The 16,738-nt window shown below is 41.0% G+C and overlaps 1 protein-coding gene and 1 long non-coding RNA gene across 3 annotated transcripts in view; one reads left to right on the top strand and one right to left on the bottom strand.

Moving 5' to 3' along the window:
- Positions 1–16,738, bottom strand: part of ABCB1 (ATP binding cassette subfamily B member 1) — a 103,489-nt gene that overhangs the window by 7,633 nt on the left and 79,118 nt on the right. Inside the window, exons 21-25 of the mRNA XM_006729592.3 lie at positions 14,857–15,060; positions 9,200–9,300; positions 7,811–7,951; positions 3,906–4,062; positions 3,214–3,411 (exon numbers count right to left, since the gene is read on the bottom strand). Of these exons, the coding sequence (XP_006729655.1) occupies positions 3,214–3,411; positions 3,906–4,062; positions 7,811–7,951; positions 9,200–9,300; positions 14,857–15,060 (801 nt within the window). The remainder of the gene's footprint in view (positions 1–3,213; positions 3,412–3,905; positions 4,063–7,810; positions 7,952–9,199; positions 9,301–14,856; positions 15,061–16,738) is intronic.
- Positions 1–16,738, top strand: part of LOC115939628 (uncharacterized) — a 36,012-nt gene that overhangs the window by 16,736 nt on the left and 2,538 nt on the right. Inside the window, exon 3 of one of the 2 annotated variants that reach the window (XR_014139373.1) lies at positions 11,978–12,285. The exons of the other annotated variant lie outside the window; for it this stretch is intronic. This is a non-coding gene — a long non-coding RNA (uncharacterized LOC115939628). Of the gene's footprint in view, positions 1–11,977; positions 12,286–16,738 lie in introns of those variants that run through there. 2 annotated transcript variants of the gene reach the window in all.

Genomic DNA, 16,738 nt, shown 5'->3' with positions numbered 1-16,738 from the left:
TAAATAAATATATAAATGAGAAAAGGGACCTGAATCTTTAAGGTTTCAATATTTTGTTGTGATTCGTTTTGTTAGAAGTAAATATTCACTTTTGTGCCTAATTTTACATTCGTAATTTTGTATTTTTTTAAGTAGAGTCCCTAGAAATGTATAACCTGCAGGCCCCACAAAACTTGGAATGCCCCCTCTGTACAACTCAGGAGCTTCACTTTTCAAGACTCTCCACAATTTAACCTACACCTTTCAAATTTATCAGTTCCGTAGTTCTCAAACGATGGCTGGCATCAGAATCCATCTGGGAAAATTGTAAAAATTAACAGGCCAGATCCTGACAGAGTGGAATGAGCCAGGGTGGCTGTGTTCTTTAGTCGTTCCAAGAACCACAGCTCCAGTCAGTATGTCTCAAAGTATCATTCAAGGCCCACTGATGGTCATGAGGACGTCCTGACCTCAGGGTCCCATCTTTCTTCAGTTACTATGAGCGATCATGCTCAGATCCACACTCAGTTTTACATGGCAACAAGAATTAATTACTAGTCACCTACTAACTGGGTTATTAAGGGGTACTAATTGATATTCATAAACAAAGCTTGGCACATTTACTCGTGCTTCTTAAGGACACTTCCGCTAAGAATGCTGGCTGCTATGACCACTTGGCAGTACTTCAAAGCTCTAGCACAAATAAATGTACAGGAGCAGGTAACAGTGTTCCTACAATAGACAAGGACACGTTGTTTTCCTTGTGTTTTCAGTACTGTCTTGAGACGGTTATTGCCCTGTGCACTCCGCATTCATTTCCATATTCTTCTCTGTCTACCCTTCCATATACGAAGGGAGTGGAAGGCTAAAGACTATTTCCCAGATTCCCTTCTGGTTCTGGAAGTAACCGTGGTTCTACCAGCGAGATGCACTGTGCAAAATCTGGAAGGCATAGGCTGATTCTCTTTAGTAGCAGTGCTAAACTAACACATGTGACTATGAGTGCAGTGGGGAGGTCATGAGATTTTTTTTTTTTTTGCTCTTCCTAAATAGGTTAGGTTATAATTTAAAAGTTTAAGAATCACAACTCTCACTAAATCTGCTATTTCAGCCAAAATAGGCTATAAGGACATTGGGAGCAAATCAACTATCAACCACAGCTCACATTATCTTTTTTTTTTTCCACTTCAAATTTTTTTTTTTTTAGTATTTCTTTTTTAAATTTTTAAGAATTTTTTAAAAATTTAAATGCAATTAATTAACATATAATGTATTATTGGTTTCAGAGGTAGAGGTCAGTGATTCATCAGTCTTATATAAGACCCAGTGCTCATTATATCACATGTCCTCCTTAATGCCCACCACTCAGTTACCCCATCCCCCCACCCACCTCCTCTCCAGCAACCCTCAGTTTGTCTCTTGCATCAAATGACATCCTCCTGACTGCTCACTCTTTCACTCTGAGGCAACCAGCTCTACTTATCCCTTAAGAGCCAGCTCTAGGCCTATCTTCTTTTATGTAATTCATGGAAGTATATGCCCCATCTCTTCAGGTAAAGTCTTGGGAGTGCAGACATCATAACCTATAATTCATTAGAGCTCAACATTTAATACACTGCTTACTCAACATCTGTGAAGGGCCATAATCAGTGTCTGAGAGCTAACATTTCCTTCTGCAATTACTTCTTTTGTCTCTTCTTTAGAGTCCTCTGTTCAAACTTTAACAGCACAACTGAAGCATAAAATCAGAATTCACAGAAAATATAAAATAAGAAAGTAAAAATAAGCGATAAAACTTATGTAGCTGTTAAGAAACAGACCGAACAGAATACAATAAAGAAATATTTATGACTAAGCGTGACTGAATTTAAAAAGAGCCCTGGACTATAGGTTGAAAGCTCTATTTTCATGACAGTCATTAATGCAAGTGGGGCCCATATGGAGCTGGGGCATCAATATGACTACAGAAGAGGTGTCCATTCTGTTTGCCCATGACATTCTAGTAGTTAATTTTTTTTTTTTCTTAGAAAGGGAAGCATGGGGAGGGGCGGAGGGAGAGCGAGAAAGAGAATCTTAAGCAGGCTTCATGCCCAGCATGGAGCCCAATGTGGGGCTTGATCTCATGACCCTGAGATCATGACCTGCCCCGAAATCAAGACTCGGGACATTTAACCAACTCAGCCACCCAGGCCCCCTTGTCGTTAAATATTTTTAATAGCACCTCTGAGTACAGCCAATAAGTACATAATAAAAATTTCTTCTATTCCTTCCTAATTTGATTCTTTTCCTATTTTCCCTTGTAGCCATTTAAAATTTCACCACTCCCTTCATGACTCCTATCTCATCTCAGGACCTAAGATAGTCCCTGACAGGCACGCAGTAAATGTTTGTTGAATGTTGAACAAATATACGTGACCCTTCATTTATTCTTTTAGTTCATGAAAGGAAAGGGAATCCCTCTATATTCTTTATCTGCTCCCTAAATTTGTTGATCTCACTTTTTTTCTTTCCTTAGAAGGTGTTTCAATACCCTCTCTCAATGATTTTATCTCATCCTCAGCCATAAAAATGTTCCAGATTTCCCCCTCCTGAACCTCTCCCCTGGACTCTGTCTGCCTCCCCACTCACACTGCTGTTCTTGATAGTCATTCTTTCACCTTTGATTTTCTAGATAGTCTGCACTCAATCTCCACTTCCCCTTCCTGCCGTGCCTCAGCCACACTAAATTCATTCCCACCACCACCCCACTTCACTGAGAATACTTTAAAATGTCACAAGTAGCCCATTCCTTGCCAAATCCTATCATGTCTTTTCAGGCTTCATCTTTCTACCTGTCCACAGCATCTGTCATTGCTGACTACCTTCTCCTTCTTGAAACAGTCCCCCTCCTTGGCTCCCACCTTACTTGTCTCTCTTAGCACCTCTCCCCCTCCTCTATCTTTCTGGCTACTTACATTTTTTGCTAGATCTTCTCATGTAAGCAGGAACCTAGCCAAGGGAAGGGAGAGGGGTGATAAAAAGGCTGCTCGTGAAGGAGGGTGGAGGGGCAGTTTGAGAGAGGCTGGAGAAGCTGCCTGGGAAAGACACAGCTTGGAGTCCATAGGTAGGATGTCAGACTTTAAGTGAGACTGTTGTTTAAAGGTTGGGAAAACTATGGCTTAGAGTCAAGAATTAAATACATTAAATATAATTAGATGATGAAAAAGTTAAAATGAGGTAAGAAAGCGTGCTCACCACTGTACCAGCCAAGGGGTCATAGAACCGCTCCAGGAGCTGGACCACCGTGCTCTTCCCACAGCCACTGCTACCCACCAGAGCCAGCGTCTGGCCCTTCTTCACCTCGAGGCTCAGCCCCTGAAGCACAGGGATGTCTGGCCGAGTGGGATAGTTGAACACGACTTCATTAAATGTCACGTTTCCTTCCAACGTATTCTAAGATCAGAACAGTAACAAAAAGATGATTATTGCAATCTCGAAAACTCACTGTACAGAGAACCCCCTCTACCACTAGGTATCCAAAGACAGTGAACTTTTATCACAATTAGGCTGCATTTGGAACTGCTGGAATGCAATCCATAAGATCTAAAAGAGTCAGTGTTTTTATAGCATGTATTGTTAATACAACACAGATATGCTAACTCAAATATGTTCCCCAAGAATACAGTAACCTACACATAATAAAACCTGATAAATAGGATTTGCTTATAAACTGGGCAGTATTACCTATCTCCTTAGTAGCCTTGTTAGACAAAAGTACTGGATGTTAACATACATGATTAGCATTTATTAAAATGACCTCGTGATCTAGGAGGTTTCTTTTCATTCCCAGCAGATTAAAAAACCCCACAGATTTTATTAAATTTCCTCTTAGAATACTTCCACTCATCCGTTAGGAATGTATCTTATCATCAAAACATCAAACTCACAGGCTGGAGGCCTCCTGTGCTGTAGCTGTCAATCAGAGGGGTTTTTTCAATGATCATGATGATGTGGGCTGCTGAGACTTTGGCTTTGGCGTAGTCAGGAGCAAATGAACTGACCTGCCCCACCGCCATGGCACCAAAGACGATAGCTGAGAATACCCTGCAAAAACACAGACAAAGCATGTGCAGAATTAGGAGCATAATGCTAGACAGCTGACAGTTCTACAACCACAGGGCATTGCCTCACACAACGGAAAACAGAAGTTAAAAAATAAAACAAACCGTTGTCCTCATACAGTTCACGTCAGTGTAATACATTGTAAAATGGCCCCATTTTTCATGTTTCTCTCTCCTCGCCTTCTCGTAATGTGACTTGGCAGCTCCTCTGTTTAAGAAGGGGAATTCGCTGGGGCGCCTGGGTGGCTCAGTTGGTTAAGCGACTGCCTTCGGCTCAGGTCGTGATCCTGGAGTCCCTGGATCGAGTCCCTGGATCGAGTCCCGCATCGGGCTCCCTGCTCAGCGGGGAGTCTGCTCCTCCCTCTGACCCTCTTCCCTCTTGTGCTGTCTCTCATTCTCTCTCTCAAATAAATAAATAAAATCTTTAAAAAAAAAAAGAAGGGGAATTCGTTTTCCTAGCCTTTGAATCTGGCTTGCTGTGGCCAACAGGATGTGGTGGGAGTGACTGATGCCAGTTTGAAGCCTGTGACTCGGGAGGCTTTGTGTGCCTTCACTCTCCAGCACCACCACAAGCCCAGCTAGCCTGCTAGAGGACAAGGCACAGATGGAGGCAAGCTGTGTGAGCTCCAGCCAACTGGCTTGTAGTCCATCGCACACACGAGTGAGCCTAGTAAAGATCTGCTGTGTCCAACCCAGCGCAGCAGAACTGCCCAGCTTAGTCACAGACTTGTGGGCAAATATGAATGTTTATTATTGTGTGTCACTGGGGCTTCGTGTTGGTTGTTATGCAGTGTGATTGTGGCAGTCAATAATGGATGGGGGCATTTGCGACAACATGGACAGACGTAGAGGATATTAAGCTAAGTGGAATAAGTCAGATTGAAAAAGACAAATGTGGGGCGCCTGGGTGGCTCAGATGGTTAAGGGTCTGCCTTCAGCTCAGGTCGTGGTCTCAGGGTCCTGGGATTGAGCCCCGCATCAGGCTCCCTGCTCGGCGGGAAGCCTGCTTCTCCCTCTGCCTCTACTGCTCCCCCTGATTGTACTCTCTTGCTGTTCTGTCGAATAAATAAATAAAAATCTTAAAAAAAAAGACAAATGCCATATGAATTCACTCATGTGGAATCTAAAAATATAAATGAATAAACAAAGAGCAGAATCAGACCTATAAATCAGAGAACAAACTGATGGTTGCCAGAGGGGAAGGGGGTAGGAGTGGGTGAGCAAAATGGATGAAGGGGAGTGGGAGAGACAGGCTTCCAGTTAGGGAATAAATAAATCATGAGAATAAAAGGTACAGCATAGGGAATCCAGTCAATGATATTATAATAGCCTTGTATGATAAGGAATGGTAGTTGAACTTGTGGTGAACATATCATAATGTATAGAGAAGCTGAATCACTATGTTGCACACCTGAAACTAATGCAACATTGTGTGTCAACTATTAAAAAAAATAACAGATATGGGCAGTGGTGCTGAAATTACCTGGGGTTCTTAGGAAACATGGGAGCTGTACAGCAAAGAGTGAGCTCCTTAGAGAGACAGGTATCATGCTCCTCGCAAGACAAAAATCATGCTCCATGCAATCCACATGCTTAACCTATGACATGAGAATCATAGCAGCTTAAAGCTGGGAAGGACTCTACAGGGTATCAAGTCCAGTTCTCAATGTTTGTTCCCTAGGCAACTTCCCCTAAGTCGGCTTCCATCCTTTGTTTTAGGAAGTAGCAAGTTTGATTAAGTCTATTATTAACAAGTTCTTTTTCAAATGGAAGAAAAGTGTACATCCTTTTGCATAATCCAGCCCTTATCTGGAATATTGTCAAAAAGGCCCTTTGCTTCTTTGGTAAATCCTTTCCCTCTCAACATTCCAGTTGCTCTCCTCTGGACACATTTCTCAATATGCCTTTTTATTATTTTATTTTTAATATTTTTTTCCTTTCCAAGTTTTTATTTAAAATCCAGGTAGTTAACATAACACTCCCGAACAACACCCGGTGCTCATCGGGACAAGTGAGCTCCTTAATCCCCATCATCGAATTCACCCATTCCCTCCCCCCCACCTCCCCTCAGGCAACCACCAGTTTGTTCTCTGTAGTTAAAGAGTGTTTCTTGGGGGGCTCCTGGGTGGCTCAGTCATTAAGCGTCTGCCTTCGGCTCAGGTCATGATCCCAGGGTCCTGGGATCGAGCCCTACATCGGTGCCCCTGCTCCATGGGAAGCCTGCTTCTGTTCCCTCTCTGGCTGTCTCTCTCTCTCTGTCAAATAAATAAAATCTTTAAAAAAAAAAAAGTGTTTCTTGGTTTGCCTTTCTTTTTTTCCCCCCTATGTTCATTTGTTTTGCTTCTTAAATTCCACAGATAAGCGAAGTCATATGGTATTTGTCTTTCTCTGACTTTTTTCTTCGCTTAACATTTTACTGTCCGGCTCCATCCATGTCATTGCCAATGGCAAGATTTCATTCTTTTTTATGGCTGAGTAATATTGTGTTGTGTGTGTGCGTGTGTGCGTGTGTGTGTGTGTGTACAGAGGGCCTGGAACTAACATAGTGCTTGGTAACCCTCCCAGAAGAATACTGTGAGCCCATCACATCCTCTCCTCTGGACTCCAGAAAATTATACAAATGGTTAATCTCCAACTTGTCATCATTTACTCTTGTGAGATCTTTTAAAAATGGACTACTCTTCAGACAGGTCTCTCCTTTCCTTCACTTGGAAGATTGATTTTCTCAATCTAAATGCCCATGTGTCAGCAACTTTCATCAGTTCAATGCCTTACCTTGAAGTAAAGCAATATATCAAATAATTATCTAATCGAAGCCCCAATGACAATGATGCCTAGTTTTGATCTTTTGGTCCAAGTCATAAATAGTTCCTGCATATCATTTGTCAGACAGAGGTATTAGGTAGAAATTTTAAATCCTCTGTTGAGGTCGTCCTGAGCAAACTATAATGCATGCACAAGCGAATGTCTCAATAGAATGGAAACATTACACTAACACCTTAGATTAGCCAGGCTGAGATGATTCTGGTTTAAATGTAAAACTGTATTACCACTAATGATGGTATGCTATCAAAGGGCAGAGTCTCACCCATCACAAAACCTAGATGCTCAGAAAGGTTATACATACTTTTCACTACCCAACTGCACATTTGAGTACTTCAGAAGTATAATTAAGTTCAGGTCTGTCTTCCCCTGACTGAAGGACAATTTTTTGCATTCATAGCAAGGGAACAGAAATCCCAGTCTAGCTTTTCCTTTGTCATTTCTGAATTTCGTCAGCTCTTACCTTCTAATTGCTCTTCTTGTATCAAGGAAAGCGAATTTATCCTAGAACCTCCCAGGGCTTGCAGAACTCAGTGTCCCACACCTGTTCTTTAGCTGCTCTGTTCAGAGACTTCTTTAAAAAGAGCCAGGCCCTTGGGCAGGGTTAGGCTTCTTCCCAAATGCCAAAACCTCCTGGAAACCCCTCACTGACTCACTACCCCACTGAGCCACAGATTCAGAAAGGCCAAATGTATGAGTCAGCACTGGGGAGAGGGGCAGTCATTGATTCCGCAAAAGAAATGGGGTACTTCCGTGATAATACACAGAGACTCAGGCAAAATTCCACCTTCTGATTCACCAAAATCTCTTTATGAAGCTTTACAGTAAGGGTTTCTATCCAGGCATGAAGCACGTTCACCTCAGTTTTATTTCTAGAGTTCAACTGCCAATATTAACCCAGTACTTACAACAGAACATCTTGAAAGTTCATGAATCTATTTGCCACCAGGTAGGCACCAAATCGGAAGCAGCCAGCATAGGAAAAATACATCATTGCCTGGGTGATGGAAAATGAGATCCCGAAGATGTGCGCTTTCCTCAAAGAGTTTCTGAAAAGGAGACGTTAATGAAACTTGCCTGACTTTCATTGCTCAACCCTTAAAACGTAACATTTGCTAGATCAGCAGTGGGGCGTGGCAGACAAAAATGGGTTCAGTTTCCAAAAAAGTTAACTTTGGTCCTCACTTTCCTACTTGTGAAAATTTAGGAAACTTCCTAATAGAGGATTAACTATACCTCAAAGTGTTGAGGTAAAGTTAAAATAAGCCAAGGAAAACATGAAGAGCCTGCTAGGGGTTCATAAATGGAAGTTCCTTCCCTTTCCCCCCACTTTGCACATACAAAATATATGCACTCTAGTGTCAACGTTCATTCAACACACATTTACCTAACACCTACAAGCTGCAGGGACCATGCTTGATGACACAGAGCAATCACTCATATTCTTGCCTTGGGGACCCACCAGTCAAGTTGCCTGTAATTATGCAGTGAAGGTACCCTATAAATAACATGTTAGGGAAAGAAAGGAGGACACACTGAACTCTCTGGGGGAGTGAGAGAAGGCATCACAAAGGCGTCAATGTTGGTGGATTTTCTGAGCCACCTGACCTGGGTGATGCGGAGGTAAGAGCAGGCTGGTGAGTGGGCAGCCCTGTGGGCCTCCTGCCTCTGCCTCAACCACGTCAACTCCATTTCCATCTGTTTCATATATTGGGATTTCAAATGAAAAGATCTTCAGAAAAAAAGACTCCTATTTTAAAAAAATGTTTGAAAACCCATCATCCAAGTCCAGCTCTCTCCTTTTACTATATAAGAAACTGAGACTCAGAGAGGTTGGGCTTACTTTTTAGAACTGTCACTGGATAAGTGCATTAAAGGAAATACGGAAGTTCTCCACTAGAGAAGCTTCAAGAAAGAAAGGAAAGGCATACTCAAGGAGCACCACCTCCTCTACCCAGGCCCCACAGATGCATCACATTTCAGGTTCCATAGAGAACTCAGCCCCACTGAGAGCAAATAATCGGGTCATTACCCAAACTTGGCATCAGAGAGTCATTGTCTGTCTATCCTCTCCCCCTCTGTTTCCCATCAGTTGCCTGCTGTTACAGGATCTACCTCGGAGAGGTCAAGGTCTTGTGATTTCTCTCCTGGATAATTACAAGGGCTTCCCAGTTGGTCCCCTTCTAGTAGCTTCTCCACTTGTTCCCTACCTTCTGGCCAAAGTAACCTTTCTGAAAACAAATCTGATGATTGATAAGCCTCCCCACACTCCCCTCCCACTCTTCAGTGGTTATTACCTGTATGGTACTTGCAAACTCTGTGCATACATGTATTCAAACTTCTGCTCCCGGGTCAAAGAAACAACAGTTCGGAAGTTTTCGATTGCTTCAGTAGCAATCTGTAACAAAGAGCCCCCAGGCACAAAGGTGAATGAATAGTGGTGATCAGTGTGAATTCCATAAAAGAGATTAATAAAATTAATTTTATTATTACGTATCATTTATTATGACCTATGAGCTTCTTCACTGAAACTAATTTATCAAATCAAATTTTAGATCTGGAAAGAAGATTGGCAAATTCAGTCTCCTCTTTATAGAGAGAGAAGCTAAGGCTTAAACAGATGGGGACACTTAGCTAAAGCCACATTGCTTTCTTTATAGGGGCAAAATTCACCTGAGAACTCAGTATTTTACATTTATCACAGTACTCTTTCTTCTATGACAGTCACATTTTAGGTTTATGATTATTTTACATATATTTTAAATGTGATGCTTATATTTTTCTCTTTATAATTATCATTCATGACAACTGAGGAATATTTGGAAAATACTGAAAAGATAAAAAAGGCGAATAAAAAGCTCCATATATGTGTATCTTATATATTAGCTTATATATATATTTTTTTCTAAGCATATATGTACTTAACAAAATTGGGACCAAATTCTCTTTTTGGCTTTTACATCATTATTTTTTACCTTAATAAATATCAAGAGCATTTTCCAAGGTCATTAAATATACATTAATAATGAGATGTTTAATGGGACACACAATATCCCAGCCAGTTAAGCATTCCTTTACAGTTGAACAAGGTTTTCCATTCTCTTCCTATTAAAAATAATGCTGTGATAAACATCCTTACACATAAACCTTTGTCCAAAGTAAATTATTTTCTTGAGAAGTTCTTAAAGTGAAATTACGAGGTCAAAGGGGATAAACGAATTCTTAAGAAACGTGGCACATATCATCCATTTGTTTTCCAGAAAGTTTCTCTCTCATTCAGTTATTGTTTTAATTGAATGCAACTTCCAACAAGTCTTTGTAATTAGGACAAATACATCCTCTTGGAGACTGGGTAAAGGGCTGTGGAAAACATGAAAACTTCCAGTGCACAAAATGAAGATTTCAGCTTGCATCAGCCATGGGACTTTGAAATAGCTCTCTGTGTCTTGGTCTCCTCATATGTAAAATGAGGGGGATGGACAAGAGGGTCTTGAAGTCCCTTTTAACTCTGTAATTCTAAGAGAAATAACTTTTAAAACTGTAAGTCTAAATTATAAATCAGTGAGTAAGGGAAATCACTCTTCTATGAAGATGTTCTTCCTTTCTCTGGTCTGTACACTGGTCAGAATGGATTTTTTTTTCTTTTTCTTTTTTAGAGCTGGGAGAGGGGCAGAGGGAGAGGGAGAGAGTCTTAAGCAGGCTCCACGCCCAGCGCGGAGCCTATCATGGGGCTTGATCTCACGGCCCTGAGATCAAGATCTGAGCCGAAATCAAGAGTCAGATGTTTTAACAGACTGAGCCACCCAAGTGCCCCATGTTTAGAAGTGATTCTAATAAGGACACATTCATTTACAGTTGAATGATTTACAGCTTAAAAATCATAAACATGAAACCTCACTTATTTCTTACTAAATCCTATACAAACTACCTAACTTCAAAGAGAAAAGCAAATATTTGATACAACACAAGTCAGTTTTAAAGAGTAATGCAAAGAGCTATTAGAAGAAAAACAATAATACCATGTACTTAAAAACAAAAACTTATTTAAAAAATAAAGTTAAAAATATCATACTCTGACCCGACTAGGCCAAGAATATTGACCTATGTTTACCATAAACTACTGACAAAGATAGGAAAATGTCCAGATTCAATTCATGTTAAAATACTTTATAAAAATCTGTACACACTATGAAAATAATATACATTCATTTTAGAAAATCCTATAAGTACAGAACAAAAAGAGGAACAGTACAGAACAGTACAGAATAAAAAGAGGAACAAATTCGCCTCCAGTCAAACCCGCACACAATCCTTGTACAGACCCATGTTAGAAATATGTTCAGTGATAATGCTCCAAACAAACGGAAATGTTCTTTGCATTAGTAAGGAAATTCAACAAATTATAACAAAGTCTGCTGAAAAACAGATTTTACTGTAAATTTCAATGTGGTTTCTAAGAAATATTTTCTGTGGCACCATTTTCTAAGGCAAGTGTGTTTTGGTTGTGATTTGGTCTGTAAATGCGGTCACTTAGTAGAGGGTGTAAACAGCCCAATACAAGTGAGTTTATGAGTCACAGACCTCGCATAGTGAGTAAAACAATATAGTAATCACTTCACAACCATCTTTATCTTGCCTCATGATGAAGCAATTAGGAAAAGGCTTAATTAGTACTCTGCATCCTCACAGCTTCATTTTCTCCAAGAGTTTTAAATAGAAACCCAGTAAGGAGAACTTTTTTTTTTTTAAAGATTTATTTATTTATTTTAGAGAGAGACAGAGCCAGGGGAGGGGCACAGGGAGAGGGAGAATCTCAAGCAGACTCCCCAGCACAGAGCCTGACTTGGGGCTCCAACTTCACGACCCACGAGATCACAACTTATGAGATCATCACCTGAGCCGAAACCAAGACTCGTACGCTCAACAGACTGAGCCATCCAGGTGCTCCAAGGAAAGAGAACTTCTAATATGAGAAGAGTAAATAGCATTGAGTTTTTTTCAGTAGCCATCATAAGCTAAATAATTTTGAAGAAAAATTATATATATATATATATATTTTTTTTTTTTTTTTCTAGGAAGAAAAAAAACCCTCCTCGCACTTCTCTCCCTATCCTCAAATTAACCGAAGTTTGATTATGGCTTTTATGTCTGAAAAGGAAAAAGCATCTATTTTATTAAGATGTTCACTAGTCAATAATAATGTGACAGAAATCTACAGAGCACAGGCAGGGGAGAGGTTATGAGGAGGCTGCCACCACACAATCTTGCTCTGGAATCCTGGGCCTGCTCTGTCCCTGTAAGGGCAAACCAACAGACACAGTCCTTTCCCTATGGAGCTTTTGTCTTAGTAGGGAAGACAGTCCACTAATCAATAAACAAAGAAATAGAGAAACATCAAGTGCTGAGAAGTGTCATGAATTAATTCAAGGGTCAGGAAAGGCCTCTCCAAAGAGGTCATAATGCTGAGATCTGAATAATATAAAGGAACCAGCCATGGGAAGATCAGAGGGAGCCAGCTTGGAATGTTCCAGGAACTGAAAGGTGGCCCATGAGGCCAGAGCGGAGCGGGCATGGGAGAGAGTCGTGAAAGATGCTTTCATAGAAGTTGTCAGAGGGGGCTGGGTCAGGCAGAGTCTTATAAACCAGGGTAAAATGTTGATCTTCTTCCAAGTGTGATCAGTCAGAAGCCACTGGAGGGTTTTAAGTTGGTAACCAGTTAGCGTGATCTTATTTGTGTTTGTAAGAGATCAGTGTGACTTCTGTGAGAAGAATGTAGAAAGTGGGTGGACAAGAAAGGAAGGAGTGGAAGCAAGGAGATCAGTTAGAACTATTGCTGTGTGATTTGGGCAAGTTACCTGACTTCTCTGAACTGTGGGTTTTATCATCTAATAAGAAGAATTCAAAGGAGTGATTAAGAGTATCAAATGAGAAAATGCATGCAGAGCTCCTCACATGATGCCTGGCATATAATAAATACTTAGTGGTAATCTGGGAATGGGGAGTTTTGGGAGTTGATTTTCAAAACTACATGGACCGGATGGTCCTGCAACCACCACTTTCCCTACGTGCTTTTGCCAGTCTCATGAAACACCACTGAGAGCATTTATCTCACCTCCGACCTTTGCTCAGTGAACCTGCCACATTCGCACATATCCATGTCCATCTGCACCACTTCCTTGCCACCCTGGGACAGAACTCCAAGAGTCTTAAATCTGATGGGCCACCTCAGAAGTGCTAACCTGTGATGTCTAATGAATTATCTTATAACTGAGTATCTTGATCACCTTCTTCCTCTAAACAACCTGAGGCTCCTCTCTGGGACATTCTGAACCCCTCAGGAAATGAGGAAACTACTAAATATTAATACGTTTTCTTTTTATACATTTTGTCCTAGATTTTTCCATCTTCTCCTCACATGAAAAGTCAACACCACAGGTAGAAAAAACAAGACAGTAGGGTATGAAATGAAGTGATTGGTCACAGAACATGTTCCCTGACAGGGGCCGATGTGACAGGGGCCAACCCACAACCTGATGCCTGCTGAAGCTCGAGACTGGGCCTCTAATAGCCTGAAGGGAAGGCTCACATGAGGTCTTTCTCCCATAGACACTAGTTAGGAAGCACTAAAACTGGTCCAAAGGAATTCAGGAAGGAATTCTAAGGAAACAGGATAAAAAGTCTGAGGAGATGTCTGGGAGGTAGAAGACAAAGTGTCAGTGGTGATGATCAGCCTCCATGAAGAAGTACCCTCTTCATCATTCTTTATTCTCTGGTGCAGTGCCTGGTCCCAAAACAAAGTACTTCAGACACATGGCCTAGAGAGCCAGAGCCACTGGATCTTTCTGGGTCCCTGCCCCAACTCTTAGGAACCTTGGAGGGTCCACTAATAGATGTATCCCTACCCAGTTTTGGGGGTCGGTCATGCTCTGACCACTTGTATTTCCGCAATGATACAAACCATGTGCTATCGGATTTGTTTGGCCATCAGCAGACCTCCCTGTTTCTTCACAGAGGCACAACTTTGGATCCTGGTTCTGAGGCTTATCAGCTCTAAGGCACTGCGGCCATGACCCACCTGTGCCTCAGCTTTGGCTGAAAAAGGAACTAATAATAGAGCCTACCTCTTAGGGTCACAAAGAGGAGTAAAACATTGTGGAGGAAACAAGGTAAATGCCATACAAGTATTTGTTTAAAAACAACAACAAATAAACAAGTATGTAGGAAGAGAAGGAGGAGGAGGAGAAGAAGAAAAAGTAGTAGTAGCAGCACTATCCATTATAGGGTAAAGATAAACAGAAATAAGATGCCAGCAGGGGGTATGATAAAAAGGAAAGAATGCTAATAATTTAAGCCTGATAGAATTAATACCTTTAGGACTTTTCCACATTTTTTAAAAAGATTTTATTTATTTATTTGCTAGAAAGAGACACAACGAGAGAGGGAACACAAGCAGGGGGAGTGGGAGAGGGAGAAGCAGGCTTCCCGCTGAGCAGGGAGCCAGATGTGGGGCTCGATCCCAGGGTCCTGGGATCATGACCTGAGCCGAAGGCAGACGCTTAACAACTGAGCCTCCCAGGCACCTGGACTTTTCCATATTTTAATTCCCCTTCAACATATGTAATTAAATGGGGCTGCTTTCCTCAATAAAAGAATGGATTTCAGCTTGCTTGAGGGGAAGAAAGAGAGAGGGAGGGTGTGGGAGAGAGGGCGTAAAGGAAGAGCATGAAGACGATGGTTTGAAATGAGAAAAGCCTAATAAAATTAGTTGTCAGGCTGTGAGCCTCAGAATTTGTCTGGCTCCTTTTCTTCAGTTTCCAATCTTCTTCCAGTGCAATGAGACTGCTTTAAGGAATGGTTATAAAAACATTCTCCAAGCATAGTAAGTAGTAACAGAACAACACTGATTAGAATATTTTACTCTATTAGATCAGCAGTTGTATTTAGGTTGACTCACCTTCCCAGCACCTTCCAGTTCTTTCTTATCTTTCAGTGCTTGTCCAGACAACATTTTCATTTCAACAACTCCAGCTATTGCAATGATGGGTACAATTGCTAAGAGCAAAAGTGTTAATTGCCAGCCATAGATTAAGGATATAATAATACCTGTCCCAAGATTTGCTATATTCTGGGTAATTACAGCCAGCCTGGAACCTATAGCCTACAAAAAAAGACACAAAACAAATTAGAGAAACAATTTCATATTCTCTTTAAAACCCATGCCTGTATTTTCTTTAGGATTATGACAATTCAGCTTCATGAAATTCTATTAATTATCTTCTCAGTTACAAAATAAAAACAAAAGGTTTGCTTATAAGTTTATTTGGTTTCTAAAATGAAGATTTCCATGACTTCAGAGCAAATACTGAAAGAAGAAGATCAATAATTCAGAGTTAAATTACATATTTCTATCTCTTCTAATTTGTTTTTTCTTTTTTCTTTTTATTTATTTATTTTAATTTTTCAAATTTTTAAAATTTTTAAATTTTTTTATTAAAGATTTTATTTATTTGACAGAGAGAGAGAGAGCACAAGTAGGCAGAAAAGCAGGGAGAGGGAGAGGAAGAAGCAGGCTCTCCATCGAGCAGGGAGCCTGATGTGGGGCTCGATCCCAGGACCCTGGGATCGTGACCTGAGCCGAAGGCAGCTGCTTAACCGACTGAGCCACCCAGGCGCCCCTAATTTGTTTTTTCTAAGGAGGCTCCATGCCAATGTGGGGCTTGAACTCACGACCCTGAGATCAAGACCTGAGCTGATATCAAGAGGCGGACATTTAGCCAAATGAGCCACCCAGGCATCCCTCTCTTCTAATTTTTAATACCGAGAAAATTTTCATTAATCAATGAAACCATGATCACTAAAGCAAGCTCTTCAAATCAACAAGACAAAATAGTCTGACAGTTGCACTGGAAATGTTGGAAATTTCCAACATGAGATGCAAAACTACTCATAAGTTAAGCCTAATATTTGTCATTAAGGATATCCAAATATGGGATGCCCGGATGGCTCAGTTGGTTGAGCATCTGCCTTCAGCTCAGGTCATGATCCCAGGGTCCTGGGATCGAACCCAGAGTCAAGCTCCCTGCTCAGTGGGGAGTCAGCTTCTCCCTCTGCCTCTGCCCCTCCCCCTGCTCCTGCTCTCTCTCTCTCAAATAAATAAAATATTTTTTTAAAAAAATGGATATGCAAATATATCTGGGCCTATTTGACATGCTTATTGTGTTTAATTTAACCTGCAGTTGATTTGGAAAAAATACACAAAGCTGAAAGTAATGGAATTTAATTTAGATATTGATCGGGCAACAGAGCCTTTAGTTTGAGTGCCAGAGGGGGTGTGAAGCATGACTTTCAGTAGCATGCTGTGACTTCCAGTTCTAAAGCCAGAAGTCAAACCATTAAGTCAATTCAGTCTACTACTCCATACCGTACTTCTCTCCTCTACGTTAGAAACACCCAAACCCTCAATCCATTCCAAAGTCCAGCTATGGTGCCCAGATCTGGAAATAGCCCATGTTTTTTCCACTCCCAAAGTTCCCTCTGCCTGAGTGGGACCAGACTCAGGTACAGATTACGATGCAGTGGAGTTCAGACTGGTCACAACCTCCTCTGTGACTTTTGACAAATTTCTCTCAACCCTCAAAATGAGCGAATACATTGATTAATAACCAAAATGTCTTTCAGCCCTAAATGTTAAGGACAGAATCCTTTATAACCCCTTCTGCATCACTCCAGTATCAACCCACTGAAATCATTCAACACTTGTGTGATAGAAACACTAGACCCGTAATTAGGAGGCAAGGGTATTACAACTACCAGGAGCCTCTGTACGTTAAATTCTA

Source organism: Leptonychotes weddellii, chromosome 12 (genome assembly GCF_054177405.1).
Source record: "Leptonychotes weddellii isolate Sample4059 chromosome 12, ASM5417740v2, whole genome shotgun sequence".
NCBI classification, from domain to species: domain Eukaryota; kingdom Metazoa; phylum Chordata; class Mammalia; order Carnivora; family Phocidae; genus Leptonychotes; species Leptonychotes weddellii.
Note: the sequence above shows the minus strand (reverse complement) of the source record. Positions and strands in the feature narration are given on the sequence as shown.